Raw genomic sequence first — 12,638 nt, forward strand, 5'->3', positions numbered from 1 at the left:
TTGATAACTAGTGAAATGGTGAATGATATTTTTAATCAATTTCCAATTGACATCAACATTTGTACCACTCTGATCTGCAACTTATCATCAGCTTACTCTTCTACCACTGGCCTTAACAACTAATTTTCAGCATACATTAAGTATTTTGAAATTGAAGAACTGCTGCTATTTTCCATGGCATGGACACCCTCTTTGTGTGCCAGGCAATAATCCAATGTCACAGAGTGAAAATTTTGGCATGTCACCCTGTAGCTTCTTTAATCTCAGGATGTGTAGACTCCTCCAACACAAACATTTTCAAGTAAGCTGGTTGACACTGATTTTTCAACTTTAAGGACAATGCACAGCGAGCTGGTGGTAATTGTTGTAGTCAAGACCATTTAACCGAACACAGCATAAGATATGCTCAGGCAACTCTTCAGCTTTGTTTCCCTGTGAAAAATCGAAGTCATGTCCTCCTATCCTATCTAATTAGACAGAACATATAAGGTGTTTACTCACATTAGTGCTGAACCAAAACGTTACCTGTATTGTTAGGCCAACATCCAAGATGCACAGTTTCAGCCTGTCTAGAAATGTTTCAAATCCTTTCCTTGAGATGTAACTGAATCTATGCATATCCAAATCAATCTCAAAGTAATTCTCTCCCTGTCAAAGAAACCACAGGTAGTGGCAGTGTCAGATGGTCTTGTTTTCTCGCTTTTTCTTTTTTTTGGATGTAATATGTAAAACTGTCATATCATAATGCCAAAAGTTATTTGGGAAGAGGAAGTGTTCTAATAATCTGCTGGGTAGAGACATCTTCTGGTATAAGTTTTACACTAACTGCACTAACTTTGTTACGTATATGATAAAACCACTCTCTGGAAAGTAAAGCCTTTGGATACGATGCTCCCCAGCTCTTGCAACTACAATCTTTCCACACAAAGCAGATTCAGATATGGTATAGCCTTCAGTCTCCAAAATATGCATTTTCTCAGTCTCTACTAATAAGTTGTAGTCAAGCAACCTATTTAGTAAAGAAAAGATGGGGAAAGTATTGCAGTAAAAGTATGTCCATTTAAGTGCCAGCTTGGTTGTAATAAGCGTCAGAAAGGATGAAAGTAAAAAACAGGGAGTGGACTCAAAGAAATTAAGTTCCTGTTTCGTGTGGTCGACAGAACAGAAGTGATTTTCTGAAAATAAAAACTATGACCAACAACAGCCAGACATTCTATATATGACTTTTTATAAGCATGGTTAGACTTAGGGGTGGCAAATTGATCCGACCCGCCGGATGCCCAACCCGAATGGGACAGGTATGGGTTTTATAAAAGATACTGAATCGGATTCGCATTAGGTACGGATAATAGTATACCCCCACCTAGCCCGACCTTATATATGTATGTATGTATGTATGTATGTCCCATTAACCCCGTTTAACCTCTCACCCGTATTCCTCTTGTCTCTCACCGCCACTCCCCTTTCTCCCCGAGTCCCCACCGCCACCCGGCCGCTATCGGTCTGCCACCACCCTTTCTCTGCCTTCTATGACATCCTCCAAGCCACCAACGGCCGACGGTCGATGATGCCACTGCCCCGAGGCCTTCCTTCTCCCCCCACTGCCATTGCTGGCTCGCCATCCTCCTTTCCCTGCTCTCTCTCACCTCCGCCAAGCCCCTGACATATGAGGCCTTGCCCCCCCCGGCCCCCCCAAGCGGTGGCCCGGCGGCTTCCCACCACACCCCTCCACCCCTAGTGGCGGCAAACCAGCAGCTAGGGTTTTTGACAAAACCCCAGCCATCATCTAAGCTCCCTACTCGACTGCTCCAAGCCTCCCACTTAATTAGGACTCCTGAGGACCAGAAAAATAGAGGAAACACCAGAGAAAAACATAGGAAAAATCAACTGAAATGAAGGAAAGATGGAAAAAAGTAAAAGGTAAGACCTTTTCCCACATCGATTGATGTTTTTTTTTCCTTTTTGCTTCTTTTTCTTTTCATTTCATTCTCTTTTTTGGAGATCTGTGGGGAAGGAGAGCACCCGAGGGAGATTGGAGGGGTCTTTAGGTTCTGGTTGGGTTTTTTTCTCAAGCATATGGGATTTTGTGAAGTTGTGGCAGTGTGAGTTGGTCCCTTGAGGTTTTGAGAGCTTAATCTTAGTGAAAGCATGATATTTTGTAGGGTTTGTGGATGGGGCGGCAGGCAGTGGTTGGGCGGCAGAGATGGAGAACGGAGAAGAAGAATTGAGAGACTTATTCGGGTATACCCAACCCGATCCAACCCAACCCATCCTTGGAGCCTGGCCCTATCCGACCCAATCCAAAACGAGTATAAAGCGGGTACGGATATGCTATTTTTTTCTGACAGGGCGGGAATGGGTATTGTTTGACTTGACCAATACTCGATCCATTGCCACCCCTGCATGGTCAAGATATAGTTAAAAATAGTGATAGAAGTCTAACAAGATTGTTTTCAAATTGTTTTAAGTAAAATAGTTAACTACAGTACAAACTCACAACCAATAATGGATTACTTAAGTTGTTGCTGGTGAAATAAAAAATGACTGGTTAAACTGACCCGACTATCAGTAAGCAGGTAGTTATCCTGGCTGGCTTGACGTGCACAATTTATTTGTTCATTCTCATGCAACCTCTAAACCTCAATAGGATTTTTGGTTTTTGGAAACCAATGAAAAAAAGAAAACAAAAAGATTTTTCCAAGAACAAAGATATAACAAAATTAGGAAAATCTGTTTATGTATTATTTTATTTTTTCCACCATCCAAACAGCTATAAAACTCAAATTTTCTAAATTATCTTTTTTTCCATAACCTTTTTTTTGAAGCAACCAAACATATACCCTAAGTATAAGCTGGGAAAGGGAGCCAAAAAAAACACACATACACAAAAGAATAAAGTAAAATAAAATAAGAATTATAGTTTCCATGCTTAAGCCAGAGTTTTTACCTGTTGAGACAACAAAACAATATAAGGGGTATGACATGAAGGAAAACCTGAGAATGAGTTTGCCCAATTTCCACCCTAGCATGAATGTTGTTCTGCACAAAACAAATCTAACACAGAGCAGGCTACACCTAGGGGCCACTATGTTTGGTCTTGCCAGTAACATCCCTAGTTTTGCCATTAGGCTATGCAGAAGCATTGGCCAATTGGGGGCATCTTTTTGTGTCTGTGCTGGATGCTAAAACAGTGTGCTTCATTTCAGCAATTCCATATGTTTCACTTAATTTCTTTTTACAGGCTTATAGTTAGAAAATTCCAGGAATTGATGATTAAAATGATACATGGGTCAGAAATAAGCATTATGTATGTAGTACAAACTTACCGAGTAAAAATCATGCTGAGGACGAGAGAGCACCGGCTTCTCATTGTATGCATGCATAAGCTTCCTCTCTGCTGCACTTAAAGGAAGATCCTCCAAATTTGCTACACGACCAAGTATTTTTAACCTTTCCCTAAAGGGAACAATAGTATCCATAGTAAAGCCTTTGACCCTTTCTGTCTCATCATCAATCAACCTCTATGTGCAAGGGAAGATTACATGCCATAAGAAACATATAATAAATCCGCAAGACAAATTCTGGGCAAATAAATAAATAAATAAACAGATTTACTACTAACAAAAGCAGGATTATGGAAGTAATTCTATAAATACAATAAAAATAAGCTATCTGTCAAAACAACAGATTGTATCAATGATGACAGACTGATATCAGTTACAGAAAAAACAGTAAAACACACATTAATAGCAGTATGGCTATTTTGGTGGAAATTATGTAGTGACAATTTAAATGGTTCAAATCTTCTCATATTTCATGCTAGGGTGATTCAAAAATCAGCTCAATTGTCATATGATAGAGGTTGTTTGACACTCAGGTTTCAAAGATGAACAGATAGAAAGTCTCCATTATGGTATGGGATATCACAGAATAGTGGAACTCAGTGCAGGAATGATGGATCATGGATATTTTCTCTTGCTTTGCTGGACGATATGGGAGTCCACTAAAACATAGAGGCTAGTACCTGTGTACCAATCCTTAAGATTACTCATCTACAAACACTAACATACAAGGTTTTGCCTATTCCATTTCCATTGTACACTCTTAACCTTGCAACTACACCTGCATTAGATGGGAAAGGACTTGTTGGTTGATAACCGCATGATGTTATGGTTCATGGTTTGCCTCAAGTTAGGCAGGATCATGCACAAATATTACTACTTATGAGAAAAGTTATATTATAATCAAAACTCTTCATGTAGTCATCAACCTTTTCTGGAGATAGATCTCAAAGAAATCATTATGTTTAAATGATAAAAGAGATATTAAATGCGTAAAGATTTGCTGGTAGATAACCATATAATCTTATGCATAGGCAGGATCATGCACATGCAGTCATCAACCATTCATGCGATAGATCCCAAAAAAATCACTATATTTAAATCATAAAAATGATATTTAATTTTATTTAATATAGGATTTATTGATGTTTATTGTCTACAAATTGTTTCTAGAGCAGGTCTTCCAAGAAGAATAAACATTACAAAGACCCAGAATTAAGATATTTATATGTGCAAACAAAATTGGCATGGTTAAATATTCAGAATAACCAAGAGATCTACTTCATTCTTAACTGAAAGACTAAGCATCCAACGTCTATCATCGGGAACACTAAAACCTGCAAATTTTGTGCAACGCATACAAAAAATGTAAAATTTTTCTTGATTTTAACATAAGCATTAGGATGTATATCTCTGAATTACAACATGTCACTATGAAACAAGATGTGGAGAAGAAGTATGAGCAGAATTCATCTTACTCTAATACTGTCCAGGAAAGGGGATGGAAGTTCTTTTGAATAATTTTCAGAGAGCTTAAAATATAAGACAAAGCTCATCCCTTCCCCATCAGTTTCACTCTGAAATATTGCAGCAGGATATAATGGAACCTGACAAAATCACAACAGATCTGATGTGTGAATCAACTATCTAAACTGCCAAGTAAAAACACTAACTTTGTATCCAGATAAAACAAGAATTTTACTACAGTAAATTATGGTAACCTAATCATTTAGAGAAAGGAACAGTAAAACACTATCATACTGGAATGATTTTAAAGTATCATGATGACCAGATTCAGAGTAATTAACATGTTTAGATCCTGAATCAATTAAATATGAAGCTCAACTCGGACATATTTACCAAATATTTAATTTTTGTTATTCTTGGAGTGGTTAGTTTCCTGATAATCATTTTCAGAATAAATTCTGTTATACTATTTGTTCTTAATATCATATTCTTTGTTCTCTAGAGGTTCCTAAAGTACATTGTCGCATCTCTCACCGGGTTTGGCTGTTTAGACATATATGTCCTTCATGATGTAATTACTACAACATATCAGAAACAGACATACACATGCGCACAGACAGAGAATCTTCAGAACAAACTTAACCTTCTCATTTCAACAACTTCACACACACACACAGACACACACACAGAGTAACAAAAATCTACAGCCACACAGAGAGAGATACAGAATTTAGTACACTGAGGCATCATCCAAACTGCATAAGATTTTTCACAAAATAAACTTAATCTTTCTCATTTCAGCAACCTCTACGAATATCTAGGTGAAGGTTTTAATTATTTTGTCAACAGTGAACATATTCCAGAAATGCCCCAGTTACAACAAAAACATACTCTATGAACATAATATGCAGTGCAGAGAAAAACTAGAAAGGGACCGACAAAACTATAACGGATGGTTACTCAATTGCGCACATATAAAGAAAATTGCAGAACAGGAATGGTCATACCCACAATCATCATATCTTCAAAACCTTTCACAATGTTGGACAATGTTTTCTTTTGGTTTCCACTCCTCTTCCCTGGTCACCTCTGAAATGCTCCCCCCTATCAGACTATGTGGCTGAACTTGAGCTATCTCTTTGACTACATAGAAATATTAAGTACTTAAATCTATCACTTGCTCCTCCTTACTGCTACTTCTTGCCCTCCTCAGATATACTTGTCTCTCGATTTTTCTCTAGTAAGTATATCACACATAAATCCTAAACATCCTCATGTCCAATAAGTTCATATCAGTACATGTGAGCTCCTTATCAATTAGCAACCTACTCAACACAGCACAGGAGATTGTTTTGCTCTTTTAGTACTTCAAAAATCAGTTGGACCCAATCACTACAAATAAACAACAACAAACCTTTTATAAGACATCCTGATACTGATTTGCTCTTATTATATCACAAAGTGAAACAATGAAAAATGAGTTTATGAGAGAGAAATTATATTTGACCAAAGTGCCATCTCCATTTTTTTTATAGCATCTTTATTTTTTGATCTTCCCCCTCAAAACAACTCAGTCAAATTTAACCCAACTGCAAAATTACTAAATAGACCCTTCAATTTGAAATTATTCATAACAATTCCAAATAAGCATTTAAGTTTTAACGCCACCAAAGAATTATCAAACACGACTGCAGAAAACAGGGTATATGCTCCAACAGAATCGACTTGAATATTATCAGTTTAGTCTTCTTTTAACAAGTGACAGGAACAGGCTTAAAGTTGACAAAATTGTTGATTCATCATAACTAAGGACAATTTTTGAGAAGTCAATAATTTTTAATTTGTAACTTCTCCTTCATAAAGTGTACTGTGTTATAGGTTAGGCTCCTTGATACTTAACAACTAAAAAGGTGTCCAAATGCATGAGGCTCTACCACTACAGTGTGGGGAGGGTCAAATGTATGCAGCCTTACCACAGCATGTGGGAGGCTTTTCCATGTTTCAAATCTGTGACACCTAGGTTGAAATGGAGCAACCCTAGGCTTACCCTCCTTGAACTTAACAGCTAACACACACACACACACACACACCCCAAAAAAAAATAATAATAATGTACCATTTCCAGCTTCCTAAAAATCATTTGTAGGTATATGCTCCACTCAAAACTTTCCTTTTAACTACCTGGGAAGTGATGGTTAACTTAAACAACCAAAAATCAGTAGTTTAAGAACCTTAATACTTGCCATTGTCTCAGTTTTACCAGACTATCTAATAGCTTCATGATGTGATTTGTAAGATAGCTTTTAATTGTTAGTTCAATTTGATACACAAACTTCATTATGTAATTACAATGTAATGATTAATTACGATCTTGGAAGTATAAAAATAGCTGGATGATTATTTAGACATGGTTTTTAAAAAAAAATTGTAATAGTTGACAGCACATGTATCTTTTAAGTCATCGTGGTTATGAAAATCAGTAGGATGGGCATACTTACACAAACCAAAACTAGATAATTTCTCATTCTAAATTTTTCAGCATGAGAAAATTTTGAAATAGTAGTATGATACACGACCTACAAATGAAAACAAATCAATTAATGGATATCCATACCTGAACATTTACTACAAGAATAGCTGGGAGCTTGCCAAATGTATTGAAAATGGGGAGTTCCACGAATCGACTGATATGATTTATTTTCTGCTGACACAAGTAGACATCAACACCAATCGGATAATATGCTGCATAATTTGGAGCAAATTCTTTCTTCTTATCCCTGGTATATAATCCCAGATCAGTGTGCTAATCAGATTATTCGTCATATGCAATATTATCTCAAATTTACAAGTGCAACAAACTTGACATGTCCGTTATATGTTATGATACATAAAGTGTCAAAATCAGAAATGCACATAGTGCCCACCTATAATGTGTTCTCCCCGGACTCTGAATGTACTAGGCTCGATCCATGACCAGCTATCCAGTATTTTCTTTTCCGCTAGGCAGAATGGAACTTGAGAACCTGCCAGTGGTCTTTCAAGGATAGCCTTCGAAGAAACTAGAATACAAATGAATGGCCATAAGTCCATGCAATTTTTAAATTCCCAGTTAACTGTATTTCTAAATACCATGAAAAGGACTTGTTTCTGATCTAATACATGAGGCCCTGACATCTATTGCATAAATCAATGCTAAACTGAAGACATGAACTTAGAAAGATGATGGTTTCAATAAGCAGTTGGAAAAACCAAAAATAATAATAATAACCCGTCTACATTCTAACATGCAGTAATGACTATTTATAAGAGGTAAAACACAAAGCAGCGACAAGAACTTGTGAAGTGTCAAATAACATTTCCAAACATATTACAACACAAAACAGGGTTTTACCTGCATATTAAGATTAGATCAAACATACTTCAATGATTTTTTTCCAAAGGTGAGATAAGCACTATTTAAACAATTCGGCTGCTGAAAATTTTGGTGGTAAAGAACAGAAGAATAGAAAAGTTGGAATGATGCTATTGAAACACCAAAACTGAGATGATTTAAACAAGAGCATGAACACCCACACAGTGTTGCAGCAGCATGTCCTTCCCCGAGCTTTCGCTTGAAGGAAAGCTTCAAAGTAGTTTTTTTCGTTGAGTTTGGTGGACTGGAACTTAGATATCTCCTCTTTTCAGCCGTGGGAGCTGCAGAAGCAAGGCAAGGCAAGCAGTTGTTTGGCAGAATACCACAATTGTCCAGTATTCCCCCTTCTTCCCTACCAGCTTCTTCATCCACAGAAAGGCTTGATACATCGTCATGGCTCACATAATTTTTCTCTGAATTTCCTGTATATTGCTCCCCTGATTTGTGGCCCTTGGGGTGTTGGTCAGTGGAAGAGATGGAGGAAGCATTGACAGCAGAACCTCCATGGGTGGCATCTTTTAAAGATGAAACACTCAACCGAGCTTCGCTTTCAAATCCATTTAAAGAAGAAGCATCTGCAAAAAAAAAATCACAGCATCACAAAGCTCAGAGACAAGAAAGCAGGGATAAATCCTGAGACATTAATACATATGAATCATGTATTATCACAGCTGTGCTTCCAAGATTCAGATACGAAGGCATTTAGTGCTGCATACCGTCCTGAAAGCTTTGGAAATCATCCTCGTCTGACTCTATTATCGCAATCGAGTCATACCATGCCTCCTCATTGCTTCCAGACAAGCGTGCTACAATTCCAGTTTAAGTCATGCCAAGTGTCAAGACAACAACATGCGCGATAGAGCAACACCAGAGTGTTGCAAACAATAGAATAATTACTTCAAATGTCTATAGAGTCGGTATCAGTAAGAAAAAAGAAAAACTAGTATCAACGAGAAGCTGTAGTACTACTGATGACCAATAAAATAACAAATCACAAATTTAAGGACTTATCAGAAACCAATAGTATTTTTTATTTGAAAAAAAAAAAAAATCAAAACTTGTGGCCGGCGGGTTAACAGGTTCTCTCCCTAAATAGAAATGCTGAATTCTAAATAACGCCTCAAAAGGTCGCAAAAATTCTTGTCAGAAATCTAAACAAAAGGACAGCACCCGATAAGTATCTTTGATTCCATCCAAGATCTCATCTGGGATCAACATTCTAAAACCATCAAAAAGAAAAAAGTCAAAACCGACTAGTTCCAACGCAAGTTTCGTCAAGGCTTTAGAATAACAGAAACCACTTTACTAATTCTCTCAGGAAGAACACAGTGCAGGAATCCAACTCCTAATTCAACATCACAACTCAAGAAGTCAATGCCAGATCAAAAAAAAAAAAAATCTCATCTTCTTGAACAAAAAACCAAAACGTAGCACAACAAATCCGGGATGAACACAGAGAAAGCCACAACCTTGCAACGCGGGGTTGCCGTATGACCCCTGATCCGGCCCGTCCGCGATCTCCATCTCAACGATCGTCTCCATCGAGTTCCGGGACGATACCCGCCTCCTGATCACCTTCCTCCGCCGCCTCCGCCTCCCTCCCGCCGGCTTCCTCCGCCCTCCCACGCACCCATCCGGCCTCGATACACACCCCCCCATCGCTCACCCCCTCTCTCTCTCTCTCGCGAAGAAGAAGAAGAAGAAGAAGGAGGAGGCAAGCTGAGAGAGAGAGAGAATAGGAGAAGGGGGGCTCTGGTTCCGTACTGGCTGCTTTGTCGAGCGTGTGGGGCCCGAGATCGAGGAAGAAGTCGCGGGCCGGCCGTAAAGGCGTGGGAAGGAGTCGCGACGGAGAGTTGGCAAGCCGCGGCGTAGTCTATGGCGGGCGAGATGGACGCGTCACGCTGTCGACGCGTGTCGCCGGCACGTCCGGCCGCGCACGCCACCGCGATCTCGCGTTTTGTACTTTTCTTCCCCTCTGTGCGCTTCACGCCCACGAGCGGGTCTCCAATCAGGACGGAAACGGAAGCTTAGCTCAGCTGTGGTCCAGACTCCAGAACTCACAGGCTCCGTCCTCTGTCCCGATCGCTTCTTTTTTTAATCATTTTGGTTATTACCCCTCCGTAGTAGTACACGACTGCAGAAAAAAGTCGCATGGCTTGTTCGGTGGAGGCGTTGGCCGAGTTGACGAGGGGTTGGCACGGCTTGGGGCGTGTGGGCTAGAGAACAGCTGCCCTTGTTGGCCTCGTGCTGCACAGGGGACGGTGGATTGGCTAGCATCTGGGGCAGGCTATGTTCGTGTTTGTATTCGGTGGCCATGGGGCAAGGGTGTTAGGTTAGCCAGCTAATCCGCTGCTAAATGCTAATCAAAAGATTTGACGATTAGCGTGGTTGGTGTTGTTGGTTAGAATGATCTTTTCACGGGATTCCCACTTTGCTTTTATTAATACGATCTGCCTTGTTTTGGATAATGAATGCACTTTCCTTGCAGGAGACGTGCTCTTTCGTGTTCAATGCATTTGATTTCTAGCAAATAACTAATGACACAAAAAATGTAAAAGCCTGACTGTAAATTATTATTATGATTGATAAAATCATAGGCATATACCCCACCGTTGGATATGCCTTTTCTTGCCGCTTGCAGCATGGACTTTTTAGATATAATCAAGAATACATGCTTCCCCCTCTCAGAAAGAGTCTCTATCCAGATCTCAAAGAATAACGAGCTAGGCAGCTGGTAGGCAAAGAAGAGGAGCAGGCCAATCGGTCTGGCCCTTGGTGTTGCATTTTCTCTTTTGAAGCATTTTTGTCAATAGAATGGGAGCATCCTTCTCAGGTGGGGCATTCACTTTCAAATGACTGCTGCGGCAGCGGCGTTGCACGAAACCAACCCTACCAAGTGCTTCGCTGGTGGGCCCGGTTAGGTTAGGAGGGCATTGTCCCTCGGTTCTTACCACCTGGTAGGGCCCCGGTTAGTTTAGGAGGGCATTGTCTCCCGGTCCTTACCAACCTCAAGTATAATATATAAATATATTAGTTGAAGTGCACAAGCAAGCATTAAAAATATCAAATGTATGGCTGAATGGAGCTTGTTAAATTTTAAAATTTTCAATACCTACGAGAGCACCTTGGTTTATTCATTATGGTTCTACATTATAATTTTTTTCATTGTATGTATTACATCAATAGGTAAAGATTTGATTATATCAAAAAGCTCTCTGGATGATTATATGTCGTAATTTTTAAGTTTGCCCATCCTACAATATTTTTATCGGTATTAGTATTACCTAATTAATAAATATAACTATTATAGGAAATAAAATATGGTGAGAAGCAAATTGCAAGTAGTTTAGCTAATTGGCACATGTAACTGCAAAGTCCCAAGTTTAAACCGGAGTAGCGATTAATAATCAAAATACGCAAGAAATAAAAAAGAGAAAAATTAATTAAAAGCTAAAGGAGTCATAATTCATGAATCAGTCCATCTAAAATTAGGCCAAACAACCGGCGTTAGCCCGTTAACGAGACAACCGAAGCAATGCCAGGTCTGCATGATTAGCATCGTTCCATGTATAAGTTTTCTATTGAAGAGAGGGCATAGGAGGGATGGCATAATCGCTAAATTGGTTAACGGCGGTCGCGAGATTCTAACGCATCATAGGTGCGATACGGGATACCCGCTTAATAGCTCCCCTTGTCCATTCTTTTATGAATATATATAATAAAAAAATCAAATAATTTTTTCATTGATCAATTTTTTAAATTTTTATATTTTTTAAAATAAATAAATTATTTTTTATAGATAATATATATTCATAAATTGAGAGAAAAATCTTATTCAATCTAGGAGATGACCAAATTATTTTTCTATCAGTCAGTAAAGTAAGCATTTAATTTTATTTTTAAAATATTCTATTCTTATTTTCAATCCCTCCATTGTTCAATATCCAATAACTTAATTATCCACTTTCTATTATGAGATATATAGATAAATTTTAGTAATTTATCCAGAAAAATAGTAATGCAAAAAAACGTGGATAATAAATTTGGAAGCCACTTTTCATACATAAAAGAATATGGATAAATATTTTTTTATATAAATATTACCTAAAAAATATTTATCTAGAAAAATATAGATTTTTAAATAATTTTTTTATCTACAAAAAAATTAACTATTAGGAGATGTTTGGTATGGGATGATCCACCGATGATCAAAGATGATGTGGATGGAGATGATAAGATCACTGTATTTGATTGTACCACGATGATTCTACGTAGCAGTGATTTCAAATCATTTCCACTCCTCAAATTAGCCCCCCATCCAACGATAAGAAATCTATCCTCCAAGTCAGAAATTCAAGATCACGCCCGATAGTGATTTTTGACTGAAATATAAAAATAAAAATATTCCTCAATCTAAG

At 38.3% G+C, this 12,638-nt stretch overlaps 1 protein-coding gene across 1 annotated transcript; it reads right to left on the minus strand.

The window, feature by feature from the left end:
- Positions 1-10,281, minus strand: LOC105054551 (uncharacterized). Its single transcript, XM_073252092.1, has 9 exons — positions 9,690-10,281; positions 8,937-9,026; positions 8,382-8,795; positions 7,720-7,867; positions 7,423-7,585; positions 4,820-4,948; positions 3,327-3,521; positions 526-648; positions 1-432 (listed from the first exon to the last, which is right to left on the minus strand). Exons 1-9 carry the CDS (start codon positions 9,877-9,879, stop codon positions 331-333), a joined length of 1,554 nt encoding a protein of 517 aa, XP_073108193.1. The 5' UTR covers positions 9,880-10,281; the 3' UTR covers positions 1-330.
- Between the last annotated feature and the right edge of the window lie 2,357 nt (positions 10,282-12,638).

Source organism: Elaeis guineensis, chromosome 2 (genome assembly GCF_000442705.2).
Source record: "Elaeis guineensis isolate ETL-2024a chromosome 2, EG11, whole genome shotgun sequence".
NCBI lineage: Eukaryota > Viridiplantae > Streptophyta > Magnoliopsida > Arecales > Arecaceae > Elaeis > Elaeis guineensis.

Excerpts from the sequence above, each read along its gene's own strand:
- LOC105054551 (XM_073252092.1), bottom strand. The coding sequence starts at position 9,879 with ATGGGGGGGTGTGTATCGAGGCCGGATGGGTGCGTGGGAGGGCGGAGG. Across the intron at positions 3,522-4,819 it reads CTTTCCTGGACAGTATTAGA|AGGTTGATTGATGATGAGAC; the intron begins GTAAGATGAATT and ends CCTTGCACATAG. Across the intron at positions 433-525 it reads ATGTTGGCCTAACAATACAG|GGAAACAAAGCTGAAGAGTT; the intron begins GTAACGTTTTGG and ends GATTTTTCACAG.